Source organism: Oryzias melastigma, linkage group LG21 (genome assembly GCF_002922805.2).
Source record: "Oryzias melastigma strain HK-1 linkage group LG21, ASM292280v2, whole genome shotgun sequence".
Lineage (NCBI taxonomy): Eukaryota > Metazoa > Chordata > Actinopteri > Beloniformes > Adrianichthyidae > Oryzias > Oryzias melastigma.
Window position 1 is genome coordinate 23,204,156 of NC_050532.1, and position 17,906 is coordinate 23,222,061.

General features: G+C 40.6%; 2 protein-coding genes across 4 annotated transcripts in view; one reads left to right on the plus strand and one right to left on the minus strand.

Annotated features, from left to right (window-relative positions):
• hdac4 (histone deacetylase 4) overlaps nt 1–7,560 on the plus strand; it is a 143,976-nt gene extending 136,416 nt beyond the window's left edge. For all 3 annotated transcript variants that reach the window (XM_036209569.1, XM_036209570.1, XM_024286810.2), the window contains 3 exons: nt 1,996–2,080; nt 2,591–2,732; nt 3,890–7,560. In XM_036209569.1, the coding sequence (XP_036065462.1) occupies nt 1,996–2,080; nt 2,591–2,732; nt 3,890–3,929 (267 nt within the window). In that variant the 3' untranslated portion in view covers nt 3,930–7,560. The remainder of the gene's footprint in view (nt 1–1,995; nt 2,081–2,590; nt 2,733–3,889) is intronic.
• A 6,238-nt stretch (nt 7,561–13,798) lies between these two features.
• On the minus strand, nt 13,799–17,383 carry twist2 (twist-related protein 2). The gene is made up of 2 exons (XM_024286886.2): nt 16,590–17,383; nt 13,799–15,347 (listed from the first exon to the last, which is right to left on the minus strand). The coding sequence occupies exon 1, from the start codon at nt 17,116–17,118 to the stop codon at nt 16,624–16,626; it is 495 nt and encodes a 164-aa protein (XP_024142654.1). The 5' UTR covers nt 17,119–17,383; the 3' UTR covers nt 13,799–15,347; nt 16,590–16,623.
• Between the last annotated feature and the right edge of the window lie 523 nt (nt 17,384–17,906).

Here is a 17,906-nt window from a genome sequence, read left to right on the forward strand (position 1 = left end):
TTTATAAGTGTGAGGCCCAGCTGCCAATCAAACTGACAAGCCCCCACCTCCCCCGTCCGGCTCTGCTCTGAGGTGAACTCGGCCAAACCCCAAGGAGACCCTGACCTCGCGTTGACGGGGAGCTGAGGCGCGCCGGATTATCGCTGACGATGTTGAGGCTGATGCCCGGATCCACCTCCAGAGGAGTTTAGCCGGGGGGTGGTGGTGGGGGGGGTTGATCATGTGACACAACAGAAACTCAAACCTTGAAAGTAAAAAAAAATAATAAAAAGTAGAATTCACAAAACATCACTAGGATCAAATCAAACTGTCATGAAACAGTCTGTCGTATCACTTTTTTTTTTTTGATTCTGACTAGTCTGTTTTGATTCTATAAATTCAGGAAACTTTCCAGGAAAAAAGTGTACTGGATATGTTTCAAGGTGCACTTTCCATGCCGCAATGGACACAAAAACAGCCCAGTGAAGAGACATGGCACTTGGTTGCACTTGCCTCACTGATGCTGAAGTAGTTTCATTAAGTTTCATTAAGCTTGTGGATTCTACCAAGCTCTAATGACCATATTTGGCAATTTTAGGGTACAACAATACCACCACCTGTCCTGGGGGGTCTAATTCATAGATGGGGGGGGGGGGCAACCTGCTTATATAATATCAGATATATTTCCAGATATTGATCATTTTAGTTTCAAACTCTGAGTTTTTTGGATGGATTTGGTGAAGAATTGACATGTATTCTCAGTTTTAAGCATTTTGGTTTTTGATTTTTATTTCAGGATGCATCTTTAAAATGGAACTTAAGGTCTTTAGTAATGTAGATTAGTGCATTTAATAAATAAATAAAATAAATTGTTAAATTCTTTAATAAATAAATTGTTTTGAACAGTCTTGACATCGTCATCTGCTACTGTCTATTAAAATGATTTAGTTTAATAAAAATAGGAGTATTTCTGTTAATATGGATAATTAATCAGGCTGTTAACGTGACAACCCTAAACCATGTTGTTTTTATGGATTTTTGACCTGACATGATGCTCAACTGTTCATATCAATGCGTCTCGGTTGGATAGTTTGTGGATTATGTAGCCTGTCGTGCCACAGTAGGATTAAAGTATCCTTCTTCCCAGACTGCCTTGTTCCCTCCACCCCATTCACCCCTCCCACACAATATTTATTTTAATTAAAAGAAAGATTTTAGCCTTGACCATGCAAGACCAACCAACAATGACTTTTTTTTCCCTTTCTCTCTGGCATTTCGCTCTCAAATCTCAGGCCAAAATCCCTCTTTTTTCACAGTCTCTCCGTGTCTGTCTTTACATGCTTTTCCGCCGATGTGTTATTACACTGAGGTTATGACAGAGCAGAGAGAGGGACACGTGAATGTGGAGCTGATTGAAGCTCTTTTTCTTGACAACGCAGGGTTAGAAAGTGTCGTTCCAGCAGCCAGCCAAGAGGGGAAATTGAATCATTCCGAGTTGGGAAGGCACTTTAGGGAAAAGCTGTGTTTTCCTCTGAGTTGCGGCTTGGAGAGTGTTGAACATTGTGCTGTGTGTGTGAGCATGGCAGTTCCCAGGAGTTTGCATCTGTTTACATTAGGATGTGTCCGAAGAGTGGGAACAAAGCACGCATTGTAATTTGTGTCTAAGAGTAAAAGCTGTGGGTGGAGGCGAGCATCTGCTGGCTTGTGTGTGTTTTTTTATTGTGTCAGCAGCTCTACATTGTTCCCGACCTCTTGGATTGACTCAACAGTGGGTTGTGGTCCACATTTTAAAAGTGAGCCTTTAAACCTGGAGGGACTTCCATGAGGTCAAATGGGGTTTTGGAGCGGCGTCTCTGAAGCACCTGTCACTACCATTCATAGAAACACTTATGCGGGCGCGGACGTTCTGAAAAAGGACCTGAAGTTCCCGGGTTCACGCCGGTGCCAAGTGGTTACATTTGGAGATTCGTGTGAAGGCGTGGTGGCGATAATCGAGCTCGTTTCTGTTCCTTCCAGTTGGACCCCATTCCTGAAACGGTGCTTCAGCAGAGACCAAACGCCAACGCCGTCCGCTCTCTGGAGAAAGTGATGGAAACCCACAGTGAGTGTGCACGCCTCAGCTGCAGCAGACGCACCACCCGACACCTGAGATCTTTTTCTGTGCCAGTGTCATGTCACGCTTTGGTGTCTCGTTTTACTTAATCCAATAAACCAGATGGGTCCTTTAAACCAGAATCCTAAAACACACAGCTGGTTAATGTCAAAAAGCACTTTGGCTTTACTTTAAAGATATTTGACTTCAGTTACTATTTATTACTTAACCATTTAACGGTGGGAAACATTTAGAAAACATGTTTTTAAAAAATATTGATTAAATGTATTACTCCCCACGGTATGGAACCCTAAAGGGAAATTAAAGAAAAAGTTAAAGGAAAAAGTAAAAAAAAAAAAAAAAAGATTTTTTTTTTTTTTTGCAAAAATTGAAATAATAATAATAAAAAATAATTCTGTTTAGTAACAGTTTCACATTTCTTGTGATTATTGTTATTCTTGTTAAATTAGAAGACCGTTTGATGTCAGTGTTTGATTGTTTGAGTGTTTTCTCGGACAGGTAAATACTGGCGCTCCCTGCAGCGCTCTGCCTCCACCCTCGGCTGCTCCTTAAGTGAAGCCCTGCAGCGGGACGTAGACGAAGCTGAAACCGTCTCGGCCATGGCCTCACTGTCTGTGGCCAACAAGCAAATCGGAAAAAGGTCGGTGTTTTTTCCTTCCTGACTAGTCCAAGACTGCTTACCATATATATGAATATATATATATATATATATATATATATATATATATATATATCTTTTTTTTTTTCCAGATGATAGTCTAGATTAGTAATCCCCAACTTATTTCAGGCAACAGACTGGTTAATGTCAGACAATCAGGTCCAATTATTCATTTATTTTCTTTAAGCTTCCAGTTTCCTTTAACTTTTGAGGGTAACATTTTATCTTCATCCTCTGTAAAATGTCTGCAGCTGGTTTGAATGTTATTTGTTCACCAAAATTTATGTATAAGACATAAAAATGTGATCTAGATTTTCTCTAAACCCATATCTGTCCGATAAATACAAAGGGATCACTAAAACCATTTTAAATAATAAGTATGTATAATCTTATAAAGCGACTTTATTAACATCATCCACATAACACCAGACTGTCAGTTAATGAATATTATGGGTGATTATTATGGTTTGGGGGACCAATTGTCACAATAAACCCATATTTGGAGTAAAGAATCCTCTGAAATGCAACTTTATTTTATTTTGAATTCCAAAGCTCTTCCTCTTTTTCCTCTCTGGATCTTTTATGCATAAAAAAAATAAACTTTCCAACTACTTTTGTTTTTTGGTAAACTTTGCTGGTTTGGGAATTTAGCGGTCAAAGAAAGAAGTCGATGTGTTATTCTTAACATGTGACTGAGCAACTTGACGTGCGTCAAGAATGAGTCGGATGTGGTGGGGGGAAATCCAGTCGTTTTTCAAAATAAAACTTCCTTCAGAATCAGATTGTGAATAAAATGGAAAAAATGCAGGTTTTGTTTGTGCCGACTGTCCCACGGATCGGAGTCGGAGGTCGAGGACCGCTGGATTACTTGTGCCAAGAATTGTCAATGTTGTTTTTTCTTTTTTTTTCACACTTCACTCAGAATTACAAGGGATGAACTTCCCAAAGCTAATAATGTCACCAATAAATCCCAAAAATAGCAGCTAGTCTTTCAAATATCACAATAAATCAAAACTTTTGTTGAAGAATTTGTTTACTTTCATTTATGAGGTCTGTCTGAATAGAATAACCAGTCTAGTATTGAATCTCTCTTATTTTTTATCTTTTAATAGAATTGTTATTTCTTGTGTTCTTTGCAGAACTGAAGAAGAACCAATGGAAGAGGAAGCTGCGATGTAAAAAGACGAAAGACCATCATTTTGAATCTTTGTCCGCGTGTAAAGTGTCTCCTCCTGCACTGCCGAACCAAAACGCCGTCTGCCTGTGGCGAGGGGAGCCGGCAAACGTTTGCTCAAAGGGAGGTGAAGGTCGACGGCGGCGCAGAGGCCGATCTCCGGACGCACGCCGTTGTTCCTGACCGGACGGCCGGGTGTGCCACTCTGCAGATCTCCGCTTTCATCAAGACCACTCTGCACTAACTCCTCTTCTATGAAATCCCAATTAAAAAAAACATTTTTACCGAGATCACTGAAAAAGCTCAGACTGAGCAGCTGTGCCTTCGTTTCAAATTCAGCCCTGATTCTTCAACTCAACTTTGCCTTAATAGCAGATTTTGGATCAATTTTTTGTTTTTTTCTAAATATCCGGCCTGAAAGTTGTTCCCAAACAAGCAGGAGGACGTTCCCATGTTTACCTCCTCATCCCTCCATGAAAAGAGGCGCTCGGCGGCACGCACTTTACTCCTTCATCAGTTAAAGCAGCCAAAGCGGAACAGGTGATCGTCTCCGTCGTCCGACCACTTCCACAGCTGCAGCGACACTTCCTTCATTAAGTAATCTCACACGCTAATGGTAACGAGGGATTTCCCAGAGATCGTTCTGGAGAATGCTGATGATGTCACCGCTGGTTTAACCTCTTCAGGACGTTGTTGAGAACATCTGCTCCCCAAATGTCAGGCGTGTGTCTGCCTGGCGACACTCGGTTTACACAACTCACAGAATTTGTACATTTACATCACACAGTTTGATCGTCTCTTTTAGACGTTTGAAAGGATTTTAAAGAGACGGTGTCGTTTTATTTATAGATATAAACCATGACTGCAGTAGCTGTAGAATCCTGGTGACTTTCGGAAGGAGGGGGGGGTAGTACCTGCCATCCTGCCTCCACTTCCTCCTCCTCCTCCTCCTCCTCCTCCAGCCTCTTTTGTGATGTTTTCAGTAATCAGGAAGTGTGGTGTTTACTGCTGTCTGCTGTACCTGTAACACCGAGGACCGCCGCCTGGCTCCTCCTCCTCCATCGTTCCTGTTGTTCCTGACTTTTTTTTTTTTTTTTGTGGTAGCATCTGCTGCACACCTCGTTCAAAAGCTGACAAACTTCAACAGCATTCAACGTGTTTTATTCTTTGTAAAAATAATATTAATAATAATAATGGGCACTTGTTTATTTGCTGTCTGTTTATAGTAGATTTTTATGTACAGGAAATGTGTATATTATATACTTTTGAAGTCGTGTACTTTGTGTGAGCGGGATGTGGAGCGGACCCCCTTTTTGGGGAGGGGGTGTTACTGAAGGCGCCGTTTTTTGCAGTGATTTTGACTTGCTTTTATTTTGACATCAGTACCACCACACTGTTACAGGGAGGGGTGCAGCCGGCCTGAATCCTGCACCACTCTGTACGCTCTGATCTTCAAGGTTTCAAAACACATCAGCATTTCAGGATTATTTTTTTTTTTTTTTTTAAGACTCGAGATGAGAGGAATCTCTCATTTGGACTGAAAACGGATTTATTTTTTCTTGTTTGCATGCACTGTTCCTCTCCTGCAGCGCTGCAGATCAGAGACTTCAAGGTTTTCCTGCATCCAAACCAACCCAGTTTTGTTTTTTAACCCATTATTTTAGTGTTTTTCTGTCTTGGGAAAAAACATTCATGAGCGTTTGTCAGTCCCAGTACGGAAATTCACAACATCCACAACAAACCAGATCGTCCTGGTTTGTTGAAACCAGGTGGATTGAAGGACCAAGACCAGGGGTCTGCAACCTTTGCCAGTAAAACAACCGTTTGGGCCTGATCAAAACCGAATAGGAGGTTTTTTTTTTTAGCTTTTAGGAAAATTACTACTTTGCATCATTACATTGTCGTTTTTTAAATGAATATTAATTATATTTATTTTCGGGTGCTAATGAATACATGAATATTAAGATAAATCGGAATTTTCTCAAAGTTGTTTCTTACTATTGACAAAAGCTGATTTTCTTTCAGAATAAAATACTTCCTGTCCCAAACAGGAACATTCAAGTGACGCAAATGTAAAAATTACATTTTTTTTCTTTTTATACTTTAGGTTTTACTTTGGTGAGCTGTCATCATTTTTCTACTAACCATTGTTGTGCATCATAAGATAAAATGTACTTTAAAGTAAAAAAAATCAGACTTTTTACCAAAGTTTTGCCAAGTATTTGTAATTCTTCTGGAAGAAGTGCAGAGCAAACAATGCTTAATGATATAAAAAAACATTACAGTTTATCTTCTAAGTTCACTTAAGCCATAAACTTAACTAAAATAAATTAAATCAATGCTAAGTTATCATCCCTTACTTTAAAAAGTGACTTATTTTATTTTCTTTAGCCAGAGAGGTTGCAGACCCCTGACCAAGACTGATAAAGATGGCTTTACTGGTTCAACTATATCATCAAAGATGCTGAGTCTTTTTTATTTTAAATCAAATTTACTGAATGTATTTGGGTCCTAACTGCAGAAATGTGCGATCTTTACATCCTAAAACCGTGACTCTTCAATCCAGGTTATGTAAATAGTGTATGATACACTCAGAAGATGGTATAGATAGTATTTACAGGAAGCCATCACTGTTTTTTTTTTTTTTGTCTGTGAGTTTCTCTGTACATTCCTTTTTTTTTATTGAGACACATTCACAGACATCTTCTCTCTCTTGTAATTCCACATTGTCTTTGGAATAATAGCGAGGATGCACATGTTGTTACACACTGACGGATCTGCACATTTGCAACCATCTGAGGAGCTTTTGAAAGCAGCAGTGCCAGTCATGGTTAATGCTTTTTGGTTTCACAGGCGAAGAAGCCTAAACTTACCGCCGTCTGCCTTCTCCGCCCGTTTCTCTATGTCCAGCTACAAAAAAAAATTAAACACACACAGACACACAAAAGGCACATTCCAGTTTTTGAACATTTTGCTTTATTAGGAGGCAGAGCTGCTTGGTTTTAACCAAAAGCTGAACGCTGTTGGTTTATTGAAACGGCCCGGTCTGACTTCACTCCATTCCTTCTCCCCTCTGCATGATGTGTGTCCGCATGCGAGCCCCACCTGTCTGTCTGTCTGTCTGTCTGTCCCCATCACACTCAGAATGTGGGATCCTGCACTGAAGGACATTAGTACTTTCACTGTTTCCATGCTTTTTTTTTTTGCTTCTTGTCTTGAGGCTCCTCAATTTTTTACCTGCAGACTCCTCAAACCTGGAAGAAAGACGCCAGCGGAAACTGTTTTTGAAGAATCGGATGTTAGCGTCCATTTGTTTTCATTCCAGGCGGGATCTGACTTTGATGGAATATTTTTTTTTTTTGCCTCCCTGTCACATCTGGACTGCGTAAAGGGCTCCACCCAGATGCCTGGACATTGTTACGGTCCTCCGTTCCGGTTAATACGCCAGTTATCTCTATGACCACTGTGGTTAACGAAACAAACAGTTGTAGGTTTACATGTGTGGAAATGCATATTCCTTTATATGTTTTGACTTGTTTGTCCATTGTTACAGAAATAGTCCATTTTTCTCTGGAAACCTTTGCTCTACATGTTGTCTTTGACATGTATAATATAAAGTATTGTTTTGGAAATCTCCTCTGTGCCGTCTGCTCTTTGGTTTGTGGGAAAATGAAGTCTGTTCAAATGCAAACGCCATAATCACCCCTTTTTATTCTTCTAGGTCCTTAAATTCTCAATTCAAGATCAATTGAACCATTCCTCCTTTGATTTATAAATTACAATAAAGATGGGGTCAGCCTCTGCCATTGACTGTATTTGACAGGGGTGTCTAAATCCAGGCCTGGAAGGCCGGCCTCCTGCTGGTTTTCCAGAAACCCTGAGTTTACTGCAGCTGATTACCTGGATCAGGTGTGTTCAGCTTGAAGGAGCCTTAATGGACCGAGTGAGCGTGACATCACCAATAGAAAATGACCTGGTTCCGGTTACAAGTCAATTCAGTCACCATTTCTGTGTGATATGGACGTCGCCATGTTGGAACCAGAGCTCATAATTAAGCAGCGATTGGTCCAAGTCGACATTTCTATGGCAATCACTCACCAATCAGGACTGAACTTGTTGGAAGTCCACACCCCCACCACTTGAAAGCTGGTTAAATCTACCAAACATTTTGAACATTGGACGTGAGATCGCCTACTTTTATCTTTCATCTGATTTGTCAGTTTATAACTTGAATAACTGCAGAAAATATATGTAATAAAGTAATATTTCCAAGAACATTAAAAAAAAAAAAAAAAAATTTCCCCCCCAATTATAAGATTGTTTGTGTAAAAGAGTTTTAGGGCCTAAAGGGACATTGAAGTAAAAAACATCCATCCATCCATTTTCCTGACCGCTTTGTCCCTTTTGGGGTCGCGGGGGTGCCGGAGCCTATCCCGGCTACTGATGGGCGAAGGCGGGGAGTAAAAAACAATTGAGATAGTTTTTTTTTCTAAAAATTGAAGTAAAATCTTTTTTTTTTCTACTTAAAAACTGGTGTGCACTTATGGAGCCCCTAAAAGGACATTGAAGTTTAAAAAAAAAAAAAAACATCTTTTTTTCCCCCAAAAGTTGAAGTTAAAATAAAAATAATCTGGTCACTAATTTGTGCACAAAGAAAAATTACTTTAATTTTTAGAAAAAAGCATATCTTCTTATGTGGTGTGGACCTACGGAGCTGCGAAAGAGACATTGTAAAAAAATTAAAAAACAATTATTATCTTGTGCACTTGAATTCGTAACTGGTGCACCCAAGATAATTCCTTTTTTTTCAACTTAATTTTTTTTTAAGATGTCCCTTTAGGGGCTCCATATGCACCAGTTAGTTAACAGATTTGTTTTCTTTACTTGTTTCTCTTCTTTACTTAGATGTCCCTTTGGTGTCTCCGTATTTTAGAACACTTTAACAAAATGTTTCCCCCGAAAGAGTTTTGAAAATTCATGCCTGCGACTTTATAAAGATGTTTTTTTGTCAGTAATGTGTGTTTACATTTACAGAGCTTATCCCATTATACATTAGCATCAAGCTAGTGGACTTTAGCATTATGCTTTAGATCAATTTCTACTTTTAGGGATTGATTATTTATCTATTGAGCTTAGATTGATTCAGATCAAGATCAATCAATTTTATCAACCCAGCCCTAATACAATCTTAAGCTGTGATGAACCTCCAGCCTGCTCAGGATGATGCTGCAGTTTTGATTTAGTTCATGCTAAGAGGATGGAGGGAATCATCAAGAAAGTGGGGCCCCTTTTTTAAAAATATGAGAATTTTGGTTATACCTTTGTTTGATCTCAACTAAAACAAAAATAATTTGAGTTTTTGTAGTTTTTCTTTATTTTGTTTTGATAAGGAACAATAAAACTATCCGTTACCCCCCACCCCTTTTAATTTTTAACCATCTTGCTTCTCATTGCTTCGTCTGGAGCCAAGAAATGTTTTCTTTCTGCCCAGTAGCTGTAAACGGATGTTTATTAGCAGAATTTAGCGAGCAGTTTTCTTTGAAATCCAGAGGGAGGAATCATTGCCCACAAGGGTCCCACAGTAGCTTTGACCGGGATTAGCCGCCCATTTGGAGAGGGGTCAGAGGTCAGAGCCATTGTCCAAATAAACAGCGGTGAATCCCTGTCGGTGGTGGTGGAACTAACGCTAAGAACACAGTTCAGAGCAAACAGGAGTGTCAAATAAACGCATTCCAGTCGGAGCGGAGAGCGTCACTGACGGTCACAAAATCTTCAACATACTGTAACCTTTTAATCTTTCATGTGATCAACATAATTCTAGTAGATTTTGAAGGAGAAAAGCGCCGCTTTTCTACTTCAAAATCTACTAGAATTATATTGATGCATTAACAATTGAAAAATTCCTTCTTCACGGTCACGCTCGTGGCCCACAGACCGCCCGGCTTCACCCCTGCTTTATGACACAGTGAGGTCGGGTTAGGGAGGAGGCGGAGCCTCCCAAAGACGAACCCACAAGAGAGACGGCCGCTTCATCTCCACAACAAACAGCCAAACGTCTATTTCCTGCGGCGTGGGCTGCAGGCCGCTGCGCCGTCGGCTTGCTCATCCTCCTGGTCACTATCTGTGAGCTCTGTCATTACCCAGCCACCCGTGTGTGCACCCAACGCCTCATCCTCCCAGCTGTGCTCATCGCCACCGCTGCTAATTGAAGGTTTGACTCCCAACGGGCGATGAGGGCCTCTGCCAGCTGCTCACACCACACGCCGGGCTACTTTGAAAAGAGTTATGACCGTCTATCGACACGTAAACACCCAACAAAAAATAGATTGAGAGAAGTTTAGTCAGTTTGAGCTGCTTTCTCTGAGGATGTTCCATCTGAGACACGTTTGTGTGGATACTTCCAGAACCACTCAATTATCTTTTGATCTTTTAGAAAAATTTATTTTTGTTATGTTGTTCAAGAAACATGTTGTTTTCTATCATATAGTTTCATCTTTGAGTTGTGGGTGGGGCTAACTGCCACAGAGAAACCCCTCCCCCCGTCCCCTCTGTGTTGCTGAGAGCTCTCTGTTTACACTAGGTTCGATTAATCGATTTGAATCAATTTAAGCTTAATAAATTAATAATCATTCATGAAAATATAAATCGATTTAGCACAAAAAAGCAAAAGTCTGCTAGCTTGATGCTAACGTTTAATGGAGTTTCCCATAGGACGGCTAATGCTATGGCACAGTCGACCTAAACATACATTGCTGACTTCTTTACAAAGAATGAATTTTCCAAACTCTTTTAAGGAAATATTTTTAAAGTAACCATTTGTGGTCTAAAACACAGTTTTTTGCTCATACTTTCTTCTTCTTCTTCTTCTGGAATAAGGTTTACTGCTGTAGCACGATCGCTACCTAGCATCCAAACTGAAACGCACGTTCATGGATCTCTTCGTCTACAAATGATGCATCGGAACAGGAAGCTTGTGGCCTAACTAGTGTATTATCTACGTCACTTTTATGCCCTGCTGCTACATGCTGCACCTTTCCAACATGCTCATCTGCCAGGTGGGACAAATGATATTAATTAGCGCCTGCCAGGTACTCAAGGCCGAGGAGGCCTCACCAAGGGAGACAGGAAGCAGAGGCTGTGTAGCATTTGGGTTTTACTTTGATTTCTCCTGGTTTGTTTTGTTCTTTTCTTCCTCAGTCATCTTATACTACTGAGTTTTGTTGTTTTAGTTTGGGGTTGGACCTTGGTAGTCTTGGTTTGTGGGATTTGTTTATTTGTTTTCAGCAAGTAGTTTTGCAGGGAGCTGCTGGTTCCAGTGGTCGTCATGTCTGGGTCAGCAGTCTCCTCGACTTATTTTGTTTTTGGCCAAGGTTCCAATCCCTTTTTGTTTGGACCAGCACTCATTATTTAATTTATTTATTTTCTCATTTCAGGACACAGGATTTCCTTTATTTGATAAACTGTGCTTCTTATATTCTTGTTGGTGTCCAGTTTTTGTTATTGTCTCCTTTTGTATTTTTCCTCTTAGACTAGAACCAGGTTTGCCCATAGGGGAAATAACCGTCAAAAATCATTATTTATTTTTTTTATCTGTTCCTAATTGACAACAATTTGAATAAAGAAATACTCAGAATTGTAATTTTGAGCTTAATTTTCTATTTATATGTACGGTGGCCCTGAAGCACAATTCATATCAACAAATCACTTGAGGAAAAAAAAATTTAAAGATCACAATGACAATTAAAAAAGCAAAACACATAATTAAAACAACAGTATTAAATTTTAGAAAACAAAAAACAATTTCAGGAAATTAAAAAGTAAAAAAAAACATCTTGAAAAACAAAAGTGATCTCCAGAAAAAAAAACTGAAATATTAGAAAAACGAAACACGGCGAGAAACCAGGAAATGTTGGTTCTATGGGATGTCGCTGATCGGATGATGACATTTGTTGATTATTTAAACCCAAAGTTATTTGACATGACACGATACTGGATCATCATCCAATCAATTTTCTGGTTTCTCATTGTGTTTTGTTTCTCTAAGATTTAATTTTGTTTTCTAGAAATTACTTTTTTTTCATTTGTGTTTTTTCCTTTTTTTGTCATTTTGTTTTGTTTTCCAAAACGTAAGTCTGTTTTTTTTTGACCATTTTTGCTTTTTTTTTTGTTTGTTGGTCTGATCGGTGAAAGGTTTTTGTATTGAGTGATTTGCTGATGTGATTTGCACTTCAGGGCCACCGTAGATGTGTCTTCTGTCAGCAATAAAGTGCTTCAAGAACATGTTAAAAAGCACCATTATCACCTGAGAAGAGTTTTCAAACCTTCATATAACAGAGACAGAAATGTGATATTTTAATATAATTTAAACTGCTTTCACACATTAATGCTTTTTGACCCTCAATAGGACCCTTAAAGATTCTCACAGAAGTTTCTACCAGAAAGACTGGGGAAAAAAAAGAAATGAGAAGTTTTAAATGCTGCCACTAGGGGGCTTTGATCATCTCTCACGAATCACAGGATCAGGCAGCTTCATTATTCCTGATGCAAAATCTTCTAGTAAAGTGATGTGACCTCTGCTGACCCCTGAGGCTGATTGAAGGTTGAGGAAGAGGAGGAGGCGTGCTTCCTCACCCTCACATAACCCCCACAGTCTGAAAACAAGCAGTGGGTGTCTTTGGTTCAAAAAACAAAAAGCAACAAACAAATATTTAATTTTTAATCACATTAAAGGCAGGAAATCTACAATCTGTTTTTCAAATTAAGAGCATCTTCTGACTCCTTAAGTCGTTTTTTTTCTGAACGGAGAAAGTTTTATTTTTTTAAACTCTGTGGGAAGAAGTATTTCATCTGTTTTCACCTGTTCATCGGCTGTGATGACAGCCGCGTCTGCGCCTTCACCTGACGTCGACCCCGAACCGTCAGAGACTGTTTGTTTTTCCTTCAGTCACTCATCTCGTCTCTCTTTCCACCAACGGAGGCTCCAGCCTCGTCAGCTGATGTCTCCTTTTCATTTTCACAGCGTTTGGATTTGTTGTCGCTCAAGTTTCTGCACGAGGGAAGGTTTCCATCTCTGTTGTTTGACCTCACTGCTCTTTTGGGGCCTAAATTTCCTTTTTATTCAGGTTCCATTTTTATGGTTTTTATAGAATTTTTTTTAGAAAATTGTGATCACAAGTTTCTTTCATAAATTCCTGAACTCAAAATATATTTTTTTTAATATTTTAAATGTAAGCACAAACTTTTTGTGTTTTAAAGTGAAAATCACTTGGTTTACTTTATTTACTTTTGCACGGCTTGACTTTAAAACAGATTTTTCACCTTTTTTATGTGACTCAAGTTTTTGCTGTATGTGTCATAAAGAGTGATGAACAAAACGATAAAGTTTTTCTCAAATGTTTTAGAAAATGTGGAGATCTTCCTTCGGTCTGCTCTGGTTTCAGGCTGAATCTTTGTCATCCATTCCTAAAGACTTTTATCTTTCTTAACCCTTTAACATCTGAGGTGTCGCTTGTGACGCTTAAACACAAAAACCTTTCAAAAACTGTAACTTTTTAACCATTAACTCAAAATTCCAGCAGATTTTGTAGGCGAAAAGCGGACGCTTTTCGCCTACAAAATCTGCTGGAATTTTGAGTTAATGGTTAAAAAGTTACAGTAAATCAAATAATATAAACACTGGAGTTCCTGTTTTAAAGGGTTAAATCATAATTAGATCTCCCAAAAATCTTATACAGTAAAAATAGAAAACATTTGAAAAAAAATTCACCTTAAATGAATGTTCAAGAACTTGAAAAGAGTTAAAAAAAGTGTGATTTAACCCAGCTTATTTTGCTAGAAAAATGTACTTTATCTTGATTTTCTCAGCTGAGCTTGAAACTCCTTTCTTCGTATCCGTCTGATACAAATTCTTAATATCAAAAAGAGAATAAAAAAATGAGCATTTTTGAAGCCTGACTGAATCAGGTGATTTTTTTTTTTTTTTATATATATTCTTGAGGCGCACCAATAGTAAACCTTCATCCCCCCCTTTTTTTCCTTTTTTTTTACTGCAAATTAAAGTTTTGTAGCTTTTTCCGTCTGATTTTACGGGAAACATCTGGATCTCTCGCAGCTCTGGAGCTGTGGCCCCCGGGTGATTGTGAGCCGCTCGGATGCGAGGGCCCGGGATAATGAGCGGGTATCAAACGGGCTCCTATGGATCAGTGGGGCTCGGTAGGAAGGCCGGCCCAGCAGCATCCAGGACCACCGTGCCGAAAGGGAACTTGTTGTGAGAGATCTCGGGGAGGATCTGGCCTGTTATTGCATAAACTCTGGGAAAATTGCAGCTTTTTGGATCAGATTACATTCCTTAATCTGATTTGAAGTGTATTTCTGTTTTCACACTGTGTGGAAAGGGTCAGGACAGAGCAGCCGCATAAACCCAGAACAAGTTAAAGGTCATGAAACATGTAAAGTTGCAAACTCTTTCTGAAACAGAGCTTTGATTCTTGAAGGTCAGATTTGGGGTTTAGCATTTACCCTGGCAGACAAAAGCCTCTTTTTTCAGTGTTTAGATTGCATCAAGTCTGGGAAAGCAGGATTTAAACAGTTTGGATGTATTAGGAGAGATTCAAAGGAATGTCTTCAGTCTCGTTGGGGTCCCTCCTCCCCTTCTCCTGTGGCTCCAGGCGGCGTTTCCGTGCTTATCTGGGCTCTTTGGGGCTCCCGCTCGTTAAGGAGCGCAGAGGCATTTGAAATGATTACCCGTTATTTGAGCGGACAAACATTTTATGTGGCTGAGTTTGAAAACTGGCCCGAGTTTCCTCCACTGTTAATGAAGCCGTATTTTTTTATGGTCTGTTTTTTAAGCTTTGGTTTTCCATCACAAGCGGAGAGGGGGAGGGCAAAAGGGCACTTTGAAGGAGAAATGAAAAAAAAAACAAGTTTATCTAAGTAACTGTCTAATTTATTTTTTATTTCATTGAATTTAGCTGAGTTTTTTTGCTTTTATACAAATAAAAATAAAAAAGTGAAGCACATTTCCTTCAAAAAATCCCTTTTTTTAATAAATAAGCACAATGAAAAGTGGACGGAGTTTGGAGGAACTAAATCCATGCAGCCAAAGCTTCCTAATTGCATTGGTCCCCTTACAGGAAATAATAACACAAATATGTACAATATGAATTCAAATATTTTGTATCTACATCTTAATATATTCCAACTTTGCTTTAGAGTCTTGGAAAAATAAAATCTTCTCCCTTTTCCCTTTTCTTTATAGAAATGCTGGTTTTGGTCCTGCAGATCTGTCTGTCCTCACGGGACAGTCTCACGCACGCGCACACGCGCAGGATAGGGGGAACGGGTCACGTTACGTATCTCCGCCACGCCTTTGAGGTCGAGGGGTTTCTCCAAAAAAATCCCTTTGGTTTGTGGATGTAAACAGTCTGCAAGAAGAGAGAGAGAGAGAAGAGAACATGCGTAAAGAAAGGATGCTTTCGCGCACCTGCAATTATGACGCACACTTCCTGCTTTGTTGGACTCTTTAATTGGATTAGTATTGAAATTTTATATATATATATATATATATATATATTAGCTTTTTAGCAGTCCAGATGCTACAGCATCAGTTTTTGGGCCTTTAAGTGCACATCCTTCTATCTTTGATAATAAAAACAATTAAAAACATACATTTTCTTCGGGTTTCTTTAGTCAAATATTACAGTATTTCCGTTTATTAAATACAAAAGTGGATCAAATGCCATTTTTGGGAAGAAAATTAGCTAAATTTTCGTTAGATGGAGGCTCAAAATGAATTTTCTTTTTCGCGAGAACCTTTTAAACGTTTTGTAAAATGCGCAAAAATACGCTTCAAAATCTGCGCCTGATCCAGCTCGTTAATGCGGGTCCCCTGTTTTATTGGTGCAGCTCCATTCCTGGGGTCTGCGCGCAGGAACGCGCTCCGCGGTGGCACTGCAGCTGCGCTCCGTGGGTTATGAAATGCTGGAACGTGCGTCCACAGACACGACACCGCGTTAAATTCATTATTATACTATCAAATACTCCAATTATAAATATATTGACAAAACTGAAAGTGACTATTCGTGCGTATTTTCGGGAAAAGTGTGGCCAGTGCTGACCTTTTGGACGCACGGACAGGGTTAAGGTTAGGATTACAGTTGGGATTAAATCTCCCATTGGTTCCTGCGATCGCGGCTGTGTCTGCAGCTCACCGCGCCCCCCAGGGGATGGATCAAATGCGGAGAACACGTTTCATTCATATAAAAGGCTGACAGCTAATTGGACTTTAAGAGTTTGACTTTAACAACAACACAATCCAGCTTTGGACACACTTGAAATACGTGCATCTAGACTGCATAAATTCCCATCACTTTTTGTGCTGGTTGCGCGTAAATACGCGCGAATAACATCAGCAAAAACCAATATTACAAGCTTGACCTGAGGTGAATTCATCTAATCTCCTGGTGGAGTGACAGCCGCGCGCTGCAGCATCCGCAGGCCCAACGCTCTGCAAGTTTTTCGCTTTTTCTCTTTTTCGTTTTTCGATTCTAATTCGCCTCTCTTTTGCCAACATATCACCATTACGCACGCGTTTTCCAATTTCTATCTCAGAATTGGGAAGTTCTGCGTCACAACTCTGCACCACCTCCCCTCCTCGTGGTACCCACCGCTTTGGCATCGTGAGGAGAGGCTCTCCCGCCGCTAGTGAGGTGCTGACATAGACCAGGCGCCCTCCATCCTCCACACGGAGAAGGCGTAACTGAGTCTTTCGTGCGCCACGTAGCTGCAGCTGGACATCTTGCTGTCCATCTCGTCGCTCTGCAGCACCTGACAGAGAAAGTCGATATATCTGGACGCCAGCTTCAGCGTCTGGATCTTGCTGAGTTTGTCCGACGGCAGCGTGGGGATGATTTTGCGCAAAGACGCAAAGGCCTCATTGAGAGACTGAGTCCGCTGCCGCTCCCGGACGTTGGCCAGGACGCGCTGGTTCTGCAGCTCTTCGTAGGATTGAGTGCTGCTCGGACTGGGCTTCTTGGCCCTCTTCACCGGGCCCGGGCTGCTCCCGCTGCTGTCCTCGCTGGACTTCTTGCTGTGCCTCCTCTTCCTCGCGAAGCGCTTCTGCTGCCGGTCCAGCTCCTCCTCGCTGGTCACCAGACTATCCACAGGGGAGACCGGAGAACCGGAGCCCTCTTCCATTTCTTTCTTGAAGAAATGCAGGGAAAGAGAGGAAAAGACGCCGTCCACCTTTGAAGCCGTGGTTCCACGAGTGGGTAGAAATCCTTCAGGGTGAGGGAGGGGGGCCGCGCCGCGTTTTTGGACACCCTGGGTTCGCTCTCTGCTGGCATGCAGCTCCTTTGGCGGGGAGGGTTTTCCTTCAAATTTTGGGGAAACTTTATCCCGGTTTCGGATGCTAAATAGTTTGGAAAGTGGAAGGGGAGGGGTCTGGAGCGCGGGGCGGGGGCCAGGGCGCGCCTCGGAGCTGAGAGCTGAAGGAAGGAGTCATGGTTTAGTGTCCTCATGAGTCACAGGAGGCTCAAATTCACTGTCAGAGGAGAGATGGCGCTTTAAAAGTGTTATTTATTTGTTTTTGCATGTAATAAATGAAATAAATATATTTTATATTTTAAATTAATACATGATTTTAGCTTTTTTTGCTCATAAATTAGAAAATCAATCCACCTTTTTGGACAAAATTACTCGTAAAATTCCCCCGAATTTAACGAATTCTACGCGCTTTTTACGCACAGATTCTCTCAGGAAATGGTGTGAACCTGTGAGCCTCTGAGTCTGCAGGACTTCTGTCCAGCGCAGGCCCTCGTGCATTTTTCTTCCTGTCAGCTGCGCATCTCCTCATCTCTGCGGCCTTGTGTTCTCCGCAGGTGGCGCGGAGCTGAACTCGGATTGACCAGAGTGACCTCTGCGCTCCGCTGGGCTCTGTGCGGATTTATCATCATAGTCAGCTGCATGTAAAAAAAAGTAAATTT